This window comes from Eulemur rufifrons, chromosome 23, assembly GCF_041146395.1.
Source record: "Eulemur rufifrons isolate Redbay chromosome 23, OSU_ERuf_1, whole genome shotgun sequence".
Taxonomy (NCBI): Eukaryota; Metazoa; Chordata; class Mammalia; order Primates; family Lemuridae; genus Eulemur; species Eulemur rufifrons.
Window position 1 is genome coordinate 10622757 of NC_091005.1, and position 15441 is coordinate 10638197.

Here is a 15441-nt window from a genome sequence, read left to right on the forward strand (position 1 = left end):
GTCCCCGGCAGCGCGGCACCCGCTGCCCGCCGCCCGCGCTTCAGGGGCCGTGACGTCCAACGAGTTTTTTCCAGGCTGGCGATGTCCGCGAGCTCCTATAGGTCGCGAAGGTGGCGGGAGTCGGTCAGGCGGCCGCCGGGGCAGCCTTGCGTGGGGAGGCGGGCACCGCCCAGACCGATGGCGCACTGGCGGCCTCTGCCGGCCGAGGGGCGCAGCGCAGCGCAGCATCCCGCCCCACCCGCGGCTTCCGTGAGCCGCTCCCGTGGCGCGGTAGAGGGCCAGGTAGCGGGATGAACTGATGCGGAAAGCCCAGCGTTTGAAATAAAACTGGTGCCAGAGTCACACATTATCTCACTGAATCTTATATAACCCTTTTACAGATGAGGAACCTGAAGCTCAGAAAATTTAAGAAACCCGCCCAATGATTCAAGGCTAGAAGGTAACATTCTGTCATTCTGTGCTTCGGTTTTTCTTTTTTTGGAGATGGTCTCACTCACTGTTGCCCTGGCTAGAGTGCAGTGGCAGTCATAGCTTGCTCCAACCTCAAATTTCTAGGGTCAAGCTATCCTCCTGTCTGACCTGCCCCCTACGCCCCTAGTAGCTGGAACTACAGGCGCGCGCCACCACGCCTGGCTATTTTTTTAAGAGATGGGGTCTATGTTGCCCAGGCTGGTCTTGAACTCCTGGGCTCAAGCGATCCTCCTGCCCTGGCCTCCCAAAGTGCTGGGATTACAGGCATGAGTCACTACACCCTGCCCTGTACTTCCAATCTTATTCACCATTCTTAAACTATTGTATCATTAACTTGGCCTAACCCTAATCAAGCCCTGCATTGCAAGACTGGCCTTAAGTAAAACCCCCAAATCTTCATAAATATCCTGCTTTTCACCTCCTCCTCCATAGGCTAAAGACTGCAAGGTAGTGACCTTTACCGCAGTGAACAATACACTTGGTTTTGCCTTACTAACAAGTTTTTTGAACAGGAAAGAAAAAAATACATTCCACCTGTCAAGCTTAACTTAAGGTTTGGCCTCTACCTGAGGGCTCTTGCTATTCTCTAGGGAAGCAGGCTTACAAGGCATTTCTAAATATCACACGGAAGTGGGTTATAGCAGGAAAGCAACGACCTAAGAGGCCTGCAGATAAGGATTGCGATCCTGGCTCTACCAAAAATTTGGCATCATGAATTATAGGATCCAGCAAATAGGCATATCATCTGCCAACCTAGATGTAAGGTTTAAGCAAGACAGAAGTGAAAACCCATTAAGAGTTACACCCTTGAAAGTTTGGGAAGAGCAAAGTACTGGAAGTCATAAAAGGGCAAGCAGTACTAAATTTTCACAGGACAGAAGATGAAGTTGAAAACTACAGGCCAGTGAGCTTAATCAGCACTAGGTGAAATTCTCTAATGTGACCAGTTGGAAAAGGAAAAGATAGCACCAAATTTATACAGTATTTTTCTTTTTTTACAGGACTACCAGATAGGAGGATGCTGCCCACATAGCAAATGCAGATTTCAACAAGGCATTTGACAATTCACATTGTAGATTAGAAAGTGAAATGTAGGCTGGATGATAGCATTGAGGCTTGTTAAAGACCAGGCCCAGAGGGAGCTGATAAGGAACAAGGACCACTAGAGGTGGCTACTAGGGGCCTGCCCCTACCTCCTGCCCTGGCCAGCCAATGCAGGGTGCCATCAGTGACTTGGATGAGAATATAGCAGCACACTCATAGAAGCTGTGGATGACCTAAAACAGGAAGGGATGCCTAATATACTGGATGACAAATTGAGCACAGACTACCTCTAACAAGATGAAATTTAACAGGGACTTCTAAAGTTCTATAGAAGGGTTTAACAAAAAAAACATAAGGATAGGAAACATTTGAAAATAATAAAAATTACAATCTACGAGTCATAACTATATTAACTATAATCTGAAAGTTAGCCATATAGAATGCTGAGAAACATCTCAAGGTCCATAAAACCTCACTGGGCCTAGTAAAGCAGCTGACTCCCTACTCTGCCAGGCAGGTTGCATTTCTTAGGGTCACATTTCTCTTTGGACACATTTTACTAAGAGGTGTCCAGCAATCAGTGACTAAGGTTATATGGGGACATGACACTGTTCTGCTGCAACATGAAGTAACTAGGGCTCATAAGCATGAAGGATAAAAGACATACAAGGGCCAGCCATCATGGCTCATGCCTGTAACCCCAGCGCTTTGGGAGGCCAAGGCAGGAGGATCACTTCAAGACCAGCCTGGGCAACATAGTGAGACGCATGTGTCTACCAAAAAATAAAAAGTTAGGCCAGGCACACCTGTTATCCTGGCACTCTCTGGGAGGCCAAAGCGGGAGGATCACTTCAGCTCATGAGTTCAAGACCAGCCTGAGCAAGAGCAAGGCCCCATCTCTACTAAAAATAGAAAAATTAGCCATAGTCTAAATCACCTGTAGTCTCAGCTACTTGGGAGCCTGAGACAGGAAGACCGCTTGAGCCCAGCAGTTGAAGGTTGCAGTGACCTATGATGCCACCACTGTACTCTATCCAGGGTGACAAGAGTGAGACTCTGTGTCAAAAAAAGAAAAAAGAAATAAAAAGAAAAAATATAAAAAATTAGCCAGGTGTGGTGGCCCATGCCTGTAGTGCTAGCTACTCAAGATGCTGAGGTGGGAGGATTGTTTGAGCCCAAGAGTTCGAGGTTACAGTGAGTTACGATTAGGCCACTGCACACCAGTGGGGGTGACAGAGACCGTGAATCTTAAAAAAAAAAAAAAATTAAAAATAAAAGTAATTTAGCATGAGAAGAGTAAAGTAGTAGACACTTTTAAAAAGCTAAAGCAAATAAAAATATTCCAAAAAGAAGTGAACCTGACCATAGAATATGGAAGTATTCAAAGCAAGTGCAAAATTAGTTTTTAGAAGAGGAAACATTTTCATTAACAAAATGTCAAACATTGATTAGTTGAGTGGGAATCTCGGCTGAACAGCTTGGGAAACCATTCTACCTTTTTGAGATCTGGAGGAGGGCGTCTTTGGCACTGGGTAAAAATATTAAAACCCAATGTCCCATGTAGTATTCATTGTAATGTTTAAAGGCTGATAATTTTTTTCTGTGAGCTATGTTCTTTGAGCTTAAGGAAAAATAAAAGCATATTCCTAAAGAAATGTTTGACCTTATGAAGGAATTTTATCTTACTGATCTGCACATTAAAAATATATTTGCTTTATAAATTACTATAATAATTCAATGAGTTTAATCACCACAAAAACTGTTTAATTAAAACCGTATCCCCATTTCCACACTCCCTGTCTCATGAGAGTTTAGAAGACTATTTTAAATTTTGTATCTTTTAAGGCACTGTATTTTAAGAGTGCAAACTAGAAACTGACAAGTGTTCTTCCTGTAAAGGAGCCACACACTCTCGGCCTTTGGTCAGATTGTGGTATTTATGAGCAAGGTCCACAGCCGTTCGTCCTTGCTGAAAGGGGAAAGACCACAAAATTGAATTCCAGTGATTTCCCATTTTCTTAACTCCGTTGAAAAGGTAATTCAATTCTTCTTCGGTAAAGTTTTTGCGAATTCTTCTTTTTTCTGTAATTAATTAGAATTGTAGAATATATTAGTCCTTACTGAAAAAAGGTCTTAGGACTCAAATAAATGCTTAATTTATTCCCAGGATATGAGCTATAGAGTGAGAAAACTTCATGCCTGAACTACTCATCCTGTGGAAATCCACTTCAATTTTAAAAACTGGAGTGCCTACTATTAGGTACTATCACTCTGACTTCTTCAATAATTGTATCTTCATCTATTGTAGTAAAACTTGCTACATCTTTCAACTAAGAAACAAAACTTTCTAAACTTTTCAATTGTTAATTCAACATTCCTGTGAGGACAGTTAACAAACAGCTTACCTATCTTACAGATACAGTCTTCCCAAAGGGCTCCATAACTTCATAGAATAGAAAAGAATATCAGTACTTGTTATACTTTAAATATCAGGTTTGAACAATATTTTTAAGAATAAAGGTCTTTTGAAATTTTTTTTTAAAAAACATGTTCACTACTTGTATGCGTGGTCAGCTTGATCAAAACTCAGAAATAGTCTGCATCATGGGGAAGGAAGTGTTTATCTGGATTTTTAGGGATACTTTCTATAACAGAAAGAATACACAGCTGGTGTCTGTAAACATATATATTCTTTGGTGATAATTATTAGGAAATAGTTTTCTTTAAACTTTTTCATTCGATTAGCAAGGCATGGTGGTGCATGCCTGTAGTCCCAGCTACTCAGGAGGCTGAGGCAGGAGGATTGCTTGAGCCCAGGAGTTTGAGGTTGCTGTGAGCTAGGCTGACGCCATGGCACTCACACTAGCCTAGGCAACAGAGCAAGACTCTGGCTCAAAACAAAAAAAAAACACAACTTTTTTATTCATTGTTAACTCATGTTATCATTGTAAGTAGATGCTGGTAAAGAGCAGTTTTTGTATTTCCACTTGAGGCTGCTATTTACTTTAGTAGGACCAGGTGTAGTTACACTCAGTCACCCTTAGAAAATCTTGCCCTTGAAGGCCAAGACAGCCATTTGTTACCTAAGAGCCACAATTTAGATCTTTTAAAACAGCACAGAGTATCTTACCAGCAGAAGGTTGATAAATCAATGTAAATAGTATCAGATTATAACTTAATAGTATTATTTAGAATGCAAGCTCCATGAGGGTAGAGATTTTTGTCTATTTTATTCACCATTGTATCCCCAGTGCCTAGAATAGTATCTGACACATAGTAGGTGGTCAGTAAATATTTGATGAGAGTAAAAAATGATTGTTGGTAAAACTGTTTCAAAACTCGATGAAGTTAATCTTTAAGTATACTGGAAAACTGTGGTTATCCAATAAATAAGTTTCAACTTCACTTGCTAAATGATTTGAACTCATAATAATCAGGACTGGATAGGTTATTATAACTTTCAGGATATTGAGACCCTGGAATTGATCATGTAAAGCCCCACTTTTCCATTGCGGCTACCATCTTCCCAGACTCTTATACTTAACATCTGTGTTCAAATCCTCAAAGGTTCCTACATCAGAGTACTAGGCAGCCTGGAAGGAGGAAGCAGCTCACAACACCCCAAGATGCCCCTCTGTGGCTTCTTTAGTGCTCCTCTTAATATTGACTAGGTATTATATTAAGGAAAATGGGCAGGAGGGCTTAATTCTAGGGACTCTTATTTTTCAAACCCTCTTAAAAGACCAATCCATGCTGAAAGAGAACCTTGGGGAAATCTTTCCATGCTTAGATAGTACAATGGTCCCTTCTCAAAAGAATGGGCTCAAATTTGATTATAAACTATAATTAAATGAATGGTGGTCAATGTCCTAAAAGAAAAGGAAGTTTATCAAGAGGGGGAAAAAACAACAACATACCAAATATTCCTTGCCTACTTGTGAAAGAGATATAAGACCAATCTAATCACTACTTTCTCAAGATGCCTTTCTAAATTCTAAAAAAGCAGGCAAATTATTAAGTGTTTGGTTTTAGCTAATGCAAGTCTAACCTTCAAAAAATATGTATGGTATTTATAAGTTGAATGTCTCTCTCTTAACAGTATTTAGGATCCCTTTGTATAATCAATGTATAAGCATAATTATGTCCATTTCATGAGGCTCTGCAGATGCTTTTACTATGCAAATGGATTACACAGAATATTTTTAGTTGCTACATTATTTGCTTGTAAGATATGTCATTGAAACAAACCTATTATTAATTTGATGACAAGTCCTTCTCAAGAACAAGATTTCCAAGTACAACATGTTTCTATGGGAAAATTCACATTTTCTAATAGTTTCTACAGAAAATATATTATTTCAAAAAGTAGACTCCTCTATAGTGATACTGTACATAATTTTACTTTGCATGTAGAACTTTTAACCTAGAAAAGACCCAGATATAAAAAGCAAATTTGGGCTTGGGCTGGGCACATTGGCTCACATCTGTAATCCCAGCACTCTGGGAGACCGAGGCAGGAGATGTGCTTGAGCCCAGGAGTTCAAGACCAGCCTGAGCAACAACATAGCGAGACCCCATCTCTACAAAAAAATTTTTAAAAATTAGCCAGGCATGGTGGTGTGCACCTATAGTCCTAGCTACTAAGGAGGCTGAGACAGGAGGATTGCTTGAGCCTAGGAGTCTGAGATTACAGAGAGGGATGATGACACCACTGCACTCTAGCACAGGCAACAAAGTGAGACCTTGTCTTAATTTAAAAAAAAAAAAAAAGTAAATTTTAAATTTCTTTCAAGGCTTTGGAATAAAAATAGCCAAATAAATGTATGTGGCAAAATGCTTCCTGAATGTACTCAGTCCAATGTCTCTGTAATAGATTGGCTCTATAGATGTTACCAATGTCTAGATTGCTTTGACAAGTAATATACTCAACTCTTCTTACTCTGCAGGTGTTAACTCCATATGAATAGAAGACAATGATAATGTTCAAGTCTCTGTGATAAATTTAGAATGGTAATAAACCTGAAGTGTTAACCCTGTAGTTAAATAAAAATTCCCATAATTATCTAATTGCTTAAGAAGCATTTTGACTTTTAAGCAGGGCTTTAAGGTTTATACTGGTTGTCTCTTCCGATTTTTATGTTTGAAGTGCTATAGTTTTTTGGTGTTTTGTTTTGTTTTGTTTTTGAGACAGAGTCTCACTCTGCTGCCCAGGCTAGAGTGCCATGGCATCAGCCTAGCTCACAGCAACCTCAAACTCCTGGGCTCAAGCGATCCTCCTGTCTCAGCCTCCCGAGTAGCTAGGCCTACAGGCATGCGCCACCATGCCTGGCTAATTTTTTCTGTATGTATTTTTAGTTGTCCATATAATTTGTTTCTATTTTTAGTAGAGACAGGGTCTCACTCTTGCTCAGGCTGGTCTCGAACTCCTGAGCTCAAACGATCCACCCGCCTCGGCCTCCCAGAGTGCTAGGATTACAGGCGTGAGCCACTGCGCCCGGCCGAAGTGCTATAGTTTTGAACAAAAACCTTCTGCAGAGTCTCTCTGAAGTACTTTTAATTTTGTTCTTAAAATAGAAATGTATCCAGAGGATAGAACAAGGGCTTCTAGAGCTTGCATTTGAATCTAAGTTCTGCTATTTACTAACTTAATGTGCCTTACAACAGGGAAAAAAATAATATCTACCATACAATGTTATTATAAGAACTAAAGAAAAGAAAATAATATCTATAAAACACCTAACACATAGGAGGTGCTTGATAAATGTCAGTTCCTCTTGCTGCTTTCCGAGCTGGCAAGCAGCGGGTGAGCAAGCAACATGAAAGGGAAGTGGGAAGTCTCTTTTCTTAGGAGGCATGACCTTCATCAGAGCAAGGGCTATCATTTAAGAGCCATTAATGATGAGACTGAGAATAGTCACTCAGCTGTTCACTTCTTTCTCAGAAATATATGAAATTTAAGTTCATTTAAAAATTAAATATATTCACTTATTCCTCCAGAGGTAGTAGATTCATTACTGAGTCTTCGTCTTCTACGTGGGGTGAGCAGAATTTCTGAAAAATATGGAAAACATTTGGCATAATTAGAGTATCAACCTGAGTAATAGCATATCAATTCCATTAGTATCATAGTTCCTTTTTCCCCCCTTTTAGTGGAAATCCTTAGGTAGATTAGAAAGAATTTTTAAACTACCAGAGACTAATTCTACTCCCTGGGTGTATCTTAAATTACTGGTTGCTTAGAGACAGATTTTCTTTTCAACATTATTTTACCCTCTAGTTTTTAACATACTTAAAAACTTTAGACACTTCAGATGATAGTTCAAAGGTACAGTCATAATTACAGTCTTAAAGCTGCTAAATTAATTACTTTTGTTACAGATAAGTGATTTCCTTAGTTCACTTTTATATCTGTCTTCAGCTTCCACAATGACTTTGTGACGATCACATTGGTATGGGCAAGAATGCAAGAGCTTGCTAAAATTTCGGCTATTCAGAGATATTCCTACTGCTATGCAACCTAAAAGAAAACAAATTAAAGTGATGTATAGATGTCACAAAATATCTAATAACAAATCTATGAAAGCAAATATCTATATGATGGTAACTGAAGTGAAACCAGGAACTTACTGTAAATACCTCAAGAAGCTCAAAGTCAGGTGAGGTAATAGAGACAAAAAACACAATACAATGAAATAAGTTGCTAGGATAGAGGTATGAACAGACAGTTATGACACTATAGAAAAGGAGCGTCTAAGCTTGTCTGGTTCTGAGCAGGAGTCACTGTTAAGGGAAGATAGCCAAAAGAAATGATCCTTAAGCTCAGTCATCTTTTTTAACAGTTTTTTAAGTGGAAAATTTCAAACACACAAGAGTAAAATGCAGAGCATGATGAACCCCCATGTATCCATCACCTAGCTTCAAAAAAATTATTAACTCATGGCTAATCATGTTTTATCTATATCCTCACATACTTGACTCGGTCCCCATGTACACACTGGATTATGAAGCTTGGAATTTGCATTAAAGTATCCTTTCATCTGTAAATACTTTATTTTTATTTTTTAGAGATGGGATTTTCATCTATTGCCCAGGCTGGAGTGCAGTGGCATGATCATAGCTTACTGCACCCTCAAACTCCAAGGCTCAAGTGATCCTCCTGCCTCAGCCTCCATAAGTAGCTGGCACTACAGGTGTGTGCCACTGTGCCCAGCTTACATTTGGTTGATATATCTCTTGAGTTGCTTTTAATCCATCAGTTCTCTTCTCTTATTTCTTTGCTGTTTACTTATTAAAGACACTAGGACTGCAGGCCCCAACGCCTGGGCCGAGAACCATCTGTGGCCTGTTAGGGACCAGGCCGCAGACCTCTGCTGCATGCCCCTCCAGCGCCACCCCCCATGGATAAATTGTCTTCCATGAAACTTAGGAACCCCAGGGCCTGCACAGCAGGAGGTGAGCAGTAAGCAAGCAAAGCTTCATCTGTATTTATGACCACTCCACTCTCCACACTTGCATCACACACCACTGCCTGAGCTCTGCCCACCCCTGCCACCGCCCCCCGCCATAGAAAAATTGTCTTCCATGAAACCAGTCCCTGGTGCCAAAAAGGCTGGAGATCACTGCACTAGAACATTTGTACTATAGTTTCCCAAAGGCTGAGTCGTGCCGATTGCATTCTAATTGTGCCCTTTAAAATGTTCTTGTATGCCCTGTAAACTAGTAATTAGATCTAGATGATTGATTAAATTCAGGTTCAAGTGTTTTTACTAGACTTCCTCACAGGTAGTATTGTGTGCTTCTTATTGTATTAAGAGGCACATAATGTCTTTCTTTTTTTTTTAATGTTAAGATAGATCATTAGGTTCAGGTAATGTCAGCCAACATCCATCCATTATAAAGTTTTCCATCAGCCTGTCACCTAATTGTATTAGTGACCCATTCCTAAAAGACTGAGTCAGCCAGGCAGTTAGTTGACTGGGATGAAGACATTTCAAGTACAATAAAGATGTACCAAAGCACAGAAGTGTTAAAAAGCATAGTATGTTCAGAGATCATGGGTACTCTGGTGTGATCAGAGTACACAGGGTGTAAGAGAAGTGTGGGAGGAAAGTTGAGGCTGGGGAGGGTTGCAGGGAGCCAGACCAAGAAGGGTCTTGAAAGCCATGCTAAGGAATTTTAACTCTCTTCAAGTCAGTGGGGAGGAACTGAAAGATATTTATTAAGCAGGAAGATGACATGATTTCATTTGTCTTGTAGAATGGTTAACTGAAGGCCAGAGATGAATTGACAGGTTACTTCAGTAGTCCAGAAAATAAATGAGACACAGAATTTGCAGGAAGAATGGAGAGATTTCTGAAATAAAATTGGTAGGATTTGATGAATAACAAGCTGTTGGTTTAAGGGAAAATTTAGGATAATTCTCAAGTAATTTGGTAGTTGATTGGCAAAGTTTGTAATGGGCATAGCACATGTCTGGCAGACAGAGAGTAAAATGGGCAGTGAAATTTAATAAGTGGAAGCAGGACAAACTCCCACACAATTTTGAAAGCCAGGATTCAATGGGTTACAGAGAATCACTAAGGATTCTTTAGCATGGTTGCATGGTAAAAAAAAAAAAAAAAAAAAAAAAAAAAAAAAAAAAAACCACCACACACACATTAGTAAGTTAACAGCACTTGGCATATTACAGTTGGGAGTTGGAGAGACTTGAGACTAAACGACTGCTAAAAAGTTGTTGCAGTAATTTAGACAAGAAGCAAAAAGGGCCTATGTGGGAAAGTAAAAAGAAGCAAATTTGATAGACTGGAAATAGAGGATGCAATGAAAGAGAACAGTCATAGAAGATTTAAGACTCAAAGTCTGGGAGACCAGAAGAATCATGGCAACACTGACAGAAATGGGGTGCTTAGGAGGAGGGCAATTTAAGAGGAAGAGAGATGTTGAGCTTGAAGTAACAAGAAGATACTGAAGTGGGTATGTCCTGGGTACAAATGGAAATGGAAAAATAAGGCTGTAACCCAAGGTGGGAGCCAAATGTTTAGATACAGATTTGAAAATCATCATTAAAATAATAGATGACACCACAAGTGACAAAGTTGAGTAAATGGTTTAGACTAGGTCTTGGGGAGAATACCTGTAGAAATTTGGCAGGAATAGAAAGACAAAACAATAAAGGTGAGAACTAAGTTCTATTCATCTTTGATTCCGGTGCCTGCCAAGGACTAAACACTTCATAATGTTTGTGAAATGAATGAATGGTCACTGGGGAAGAAAGAATCACCTCAAACTAACAGATGAACGGGAGTTTACAGTTATAGAGCATGCACTCTGCCAACTGGACTACTTTTGACCAGAGATTCCCAAACTTTCTCACATGGCACCCCTATGCCAAAAGAAATGCCTAACCATTCTGTCAGATCCAAAACAACTTAATAAGTATTTATGTTCTAACAACTTAGTAGCCATCTATTTATTTATTTATTTTTTTTATTTATTTTTTTTTTTTTGAGACAGAGTCTCACTCTGTTGCCCAGGCTAGAGTGAGTGCCGTGGCGTCAGCCTAGCTCACAGCAACCTCAAACTCCTGAGCTCAAGGGATCCTCCTGTCTCAGCCTCCCGAGTAGCTGGGACTACAGGCACGCGCCACCATGCCCGGCTAATTTTTTCTATATATATTTTTAGCTGTCCATATAATTTCTTTCTATTTTTAGTAGAGATGGGGTCTCGCTCTTGCTCAGGCTGGTCTCGAACTCCTGAGCTCAAACGATCCGCCCACCTCGGCCTCCCAGAGTGCTAGGATTACAGGCGTGAGCCACCGCGCCCGGCCTACTTAGTAGCCATCTAAAAAAATAATACAACTAAATTGGAAGAAAAAATATTTGTATTTTATTCTTATTAATTACATTTACTTCCTAATGGGATGTGTGCACCTATTGGGAAGAGTGGATGATACTTGAAGGGATAGGAAATCACAAAGTATTGGTGTTTTTGTTTTTTTTTAAGATGAGGAAAAATGAGGTGGGACAAAAGGAGTTAATGGATCGAAAGGGATTAAGGAGAAATACTTCACAATTAGTACTAAAATGGGGAGGAAAAAGAGATAGGATTGGGATTCAGGTTATGGCTAGTCATCAGCTTTTGAGTAACAAAGATAATCTCTTCAAGTAGAATAACATCAATTTTGTCCATAGAGCAGAGTGTAACAATCAGAGTGAACAAAGAGGAAATATTGAGATGTGAAGGGAGAGGAGAAGAGATGGAATAATTACTGTGAAACATTTACAAGGGGACCACAGAAAAAATAAGTAATGGGGCATGAAGCACTATAAACACCTATATATTTATTATAAATATAAAAATAGGTGTTGTTTCATACTTAATGCCTATAATGTTTAGAGTGTAATCCAGAATACATACCTATTTATTGGCTCTCTGAAAACATAAAAAATATTTTACTCAGTAAAATTAAACTTATAGATGGCATTATGACAAAAAGAGAAAAGTAATAAAGAAAAGGTACTATGTTGATTCATATAAACAAACATTGGGAGCTCAGCCTGATGTAGATAGAAGGTATTAATTTGAATGCTTTGATGTTCCAGATTGTTACTTCTCCAAAGGAAATGAAGTTTAAATCACATAGGTAGAACTACTGTAAATTCTAGTTAACTAACATCATATAAAACTTTAATTATGAAACAACTGCAGTTAAAAAAAAGATTTACCTGAGCATCTATACTTCAACATTTTGGAAGAATTGTCAGTGTCAGTTGCTAGAAAACTGATTACTTCTTTATTTATTATATCTGAACATAATGTAAATGGATCTGGAAAAAATTGTAAAATGCAAGTTTTTTTTCCATTAATAAAAAAACCAGACATTTATAAGATTTATCAATTCTCAAGATTTTCATAAACTTCAGCCTGGTACTATACATCCAGTCATCCTGGTGGATAAACAGAAAGATTTAGATATTAATAGAAGGCATATACCCCAGAGAGAGTCAAAGGTGTGGCTTATACTTTAGGGGACTGATATATCAATGTACATTTTTAGCTATGTCAATCACCTAAATACCTGTTTTCTTTAAAAAAAGAAACCAAAGAAGAAATATTTTTAATCATACCTGTTACTGGTAACTGCTGCTTTCTATTTTTGGCAGTGTGAGTTGGATGTTTAAAAACATGGTCACTAAAAGAAAAGAGACAGCAGATTACTAAAAGCAAACATACTGTTTGGTGTGTGGACAAATGTTCTGTAAGCGGTGGAATGATTTTGGGTGTTTGGCAGGCAGAAAGGGCTAGAGCCTGGATCTACCAAAATCTGCCAAATTAGGGTCCGCAACAGTTACAGCCTTGTTTCTAGAACTAGAGTTTAATAAGACTTCAGAGGGCCATAGTGTCGATGCCAGCAGAAACATGAAAGATTATATATTAATGAAAAAGAAAGGAGAGATGAGAGCAAAAAAGGAAAGTACAAAATTAGTGAGAGAAAAAAGAACATAGGGTACAAAATGGCAAAGTACTAACAATAATCATTTAAAGATCTGAACTGAAACATCCCTCCTGACTCCCAAAACATTTTTGTGTTTGAACCCTGTGGTCCTTGATGAATAAATGTAAGTTTTGACTATACTGTCACAGGTAGTGCAGAAAAACTCAAGAGCTATAGACCAGAGAACAGATATAGCAATAGCTTTATAATTATAGCTATCTGTTCATGTACATACATTTGTAGGAGGTACCACATAGGGAAAAAAAAAGCATTTCAAAGAAATGGAAATATTAATAACTCAGCTGAGGCAGACAGCTAACTAACCCTAAAGGAAGAAAAAAAGGGTATGGGTGGAAGTCTCAGTCTGGAAGGCTGGCCCAAGAGCATATCTCTCTGCTTCCCAATTCTACATCCCTGTGAAATCAAGTTAAAATTAACATCAAGAATGATCTTTAAAAGGAAAAAGGGGGTGGTGATAGTGTAATCCATCTCAGCTTTACCCTGCAACATGCCCAAAACATAGCAGCATCCCCTTCATTTTTCCTAAGCACAGTAACCATCAGAAGAGCACAACACAAGGAAGAGTTTAATAAGAAAAGCTACAAGCCCAGGTCCAGCCCCCCCAAGCTACCTGTGAGGGAGAAAGGATATGTACTGGAGATGAAGTGCAGGGAACAAACCAAAGGGCAAACCCAAACCAGACGTTCCTCACATACTATTCCCTTTATCATATTAAACTGGTTTTTGCTACATTGCTAATAGATTATCAATGCACATCTGTTATGTCAGGTAGAGGGTTTTGGGTGTTTGGCAGGCAGTTTAGGTTTTCTTTTCTGAGTAGCCTTTCTAAAATTCAAATCTGGTTATATCACTCAATTTAAAATCCTTAATGGCTCCCTAGACCCTGTGAGTTAAAACCAAAAATCCTGAGTATGACATTTCAAGACCCTAAATGAACTGACCCATACCTCCCAGCCAAACTCCTTTCCCAACATTCCCTACTTTAGGCTCTTCCCAAGACAATGTTTTATCATTTCTATATCCCCAGTGCTTAACAGTGCAGCACAGAATAGTGCACAATGAATGCCTGATGAATAAATAGATAAGAGTTACAAACAATTATTAAACTATACCTTGACTGAGAAACAAAATTCTTTTTTTCAACGATTGTTTCTTCATGTAGGTTTTGATTGCAGCTTGAATTGGCTTTACGTAAAGTCTTACTTTGCTCACTCTCCCTATAGCAAGTATTAACTGGATTTGCACTCTTTAACAGAGTCTTCATTTGGTCATCACTTGCACATGCTTTAGACATGACTCCATGGGATTTACAACTCTGAATCTGTATAGAATGGCTTTTACCCTTATCTTCTGCTTTGCTACCTCGACCAATACTATCTGCATGGAGATGTTTCAATGTATTCTGAGTATTTATGTTCACAGATGAAATATCATCCTTATATTTTTCTCTTCGTATTTCTTCCTATAATGAAAACAGGACAATAATTTCAAAATAATCTGTTTGCTTTATAATCCAATTTACACTTCCTCTAAATAATGCAGAAAAAGTTTATGACTGTCAACAGAACATACATGATAAAAGAAGTTCACATTAGGAGGGAAAAGTAAATTTATTCAATAAATGATACTGAGACAATTGGGGAGCCATCTGGAAAAAAATTAGTTGGATATCTCATAGTTTACACAAAGATAAAAACCAAAATGAATGAAATATTTAAGTATAAAAATGAAATTATATATGTTCTAAAAGAAACCACCACAATATTTTAATGTTCTTAAGGGGCAGAAGACCTTTCCAAGTATTAAACAAAATCAATAAATCATAACAGAAGAAAACTAATAACCACATAAAAAGTTTTAAAAGTTCTGCTAGAGACTAAGAACAATGTTCAGGGTGTGAGGGGGGATGGGGGATCTCCAAGAAAAAAGAGCAAGAAGAAAACCAAATGACAATCAAAATGCTTAGAAATAATACGTACAAATCATATCTTAAGCTACAGGATAATTTTTTAAATAACATTTATAAAAAACTACAATGAAATATGAAAAAGAACAACAATAGCGTAGAAAAGGAGGCAAAGGAAATGGACAGATAGTTCACAAGAAAGAAAATATAAATAGTTCTTAGAAGAAAAATCGTTCCATCCCTTGTAATAACAGAAATTAATATTAAAGCTACATGAGCTATCTTTCTTTATCTATCACATTGGCAAAGATCAAAAGGCTAAAGGGATATAGACACTCTCAAACATTACTGGTACAAGTGTAAATTAGTACAACCTTCACAGAGAAACAATTTGACGTACCTTTCATAATAAAAATTGTTCATATCTGTAAAAAAAAAAAAAAATCCTATAGGGCTAGGCGTGGTAGCTCACGCCTGTAGTCCTAGTACTGTGGGAGGCCAAGGC

The 15441-nt window shown here is 38.4% G+C and overlaps 1 protein-coding gene across 1 annotated transcript in view; it reads right to left on the reverse strand.

Annotated features, from left to right (window-relative positions):
• Positions 1 to 95: 95 nt before the first annotated feature.
• TERB1 (telomere repeat binding bouquet formation protein 1) overlaps positions 96 to 15441 on the reverse strand; it is a 40203-nt gene continuing 24857 nt past the window's right edge. The window contains exons 12-18 of the mRNA XM_069456404.1: positions 14143 to 14492; positions 12642 to 12706; positions 12240 to 12341; positions 7883 to 8032; positions 7501 to 7566; positions 3426 to 3597; positions 96 to 195 (exon numbers count right to left, since the gene is read on the reverse strand). Coding sequence (XP_069312505.1) covers positions 96 to 195; positions 3426 to 3597; positions 7501 to 7566; positions 7883 to 8032; positions 12240 to 12341; positions 12642 to 12706; positions 14143 to 14492 — 1005 coding nt within the window. The remainder of the gene's footprint in view (positions 196 to 3425; positions 3598 to 7500; positions 7567 to 7882; positions 8033 to 12239; positions 12342 to 12641; positions 12707 to 14142; positions 14493 to 15441) is intronic.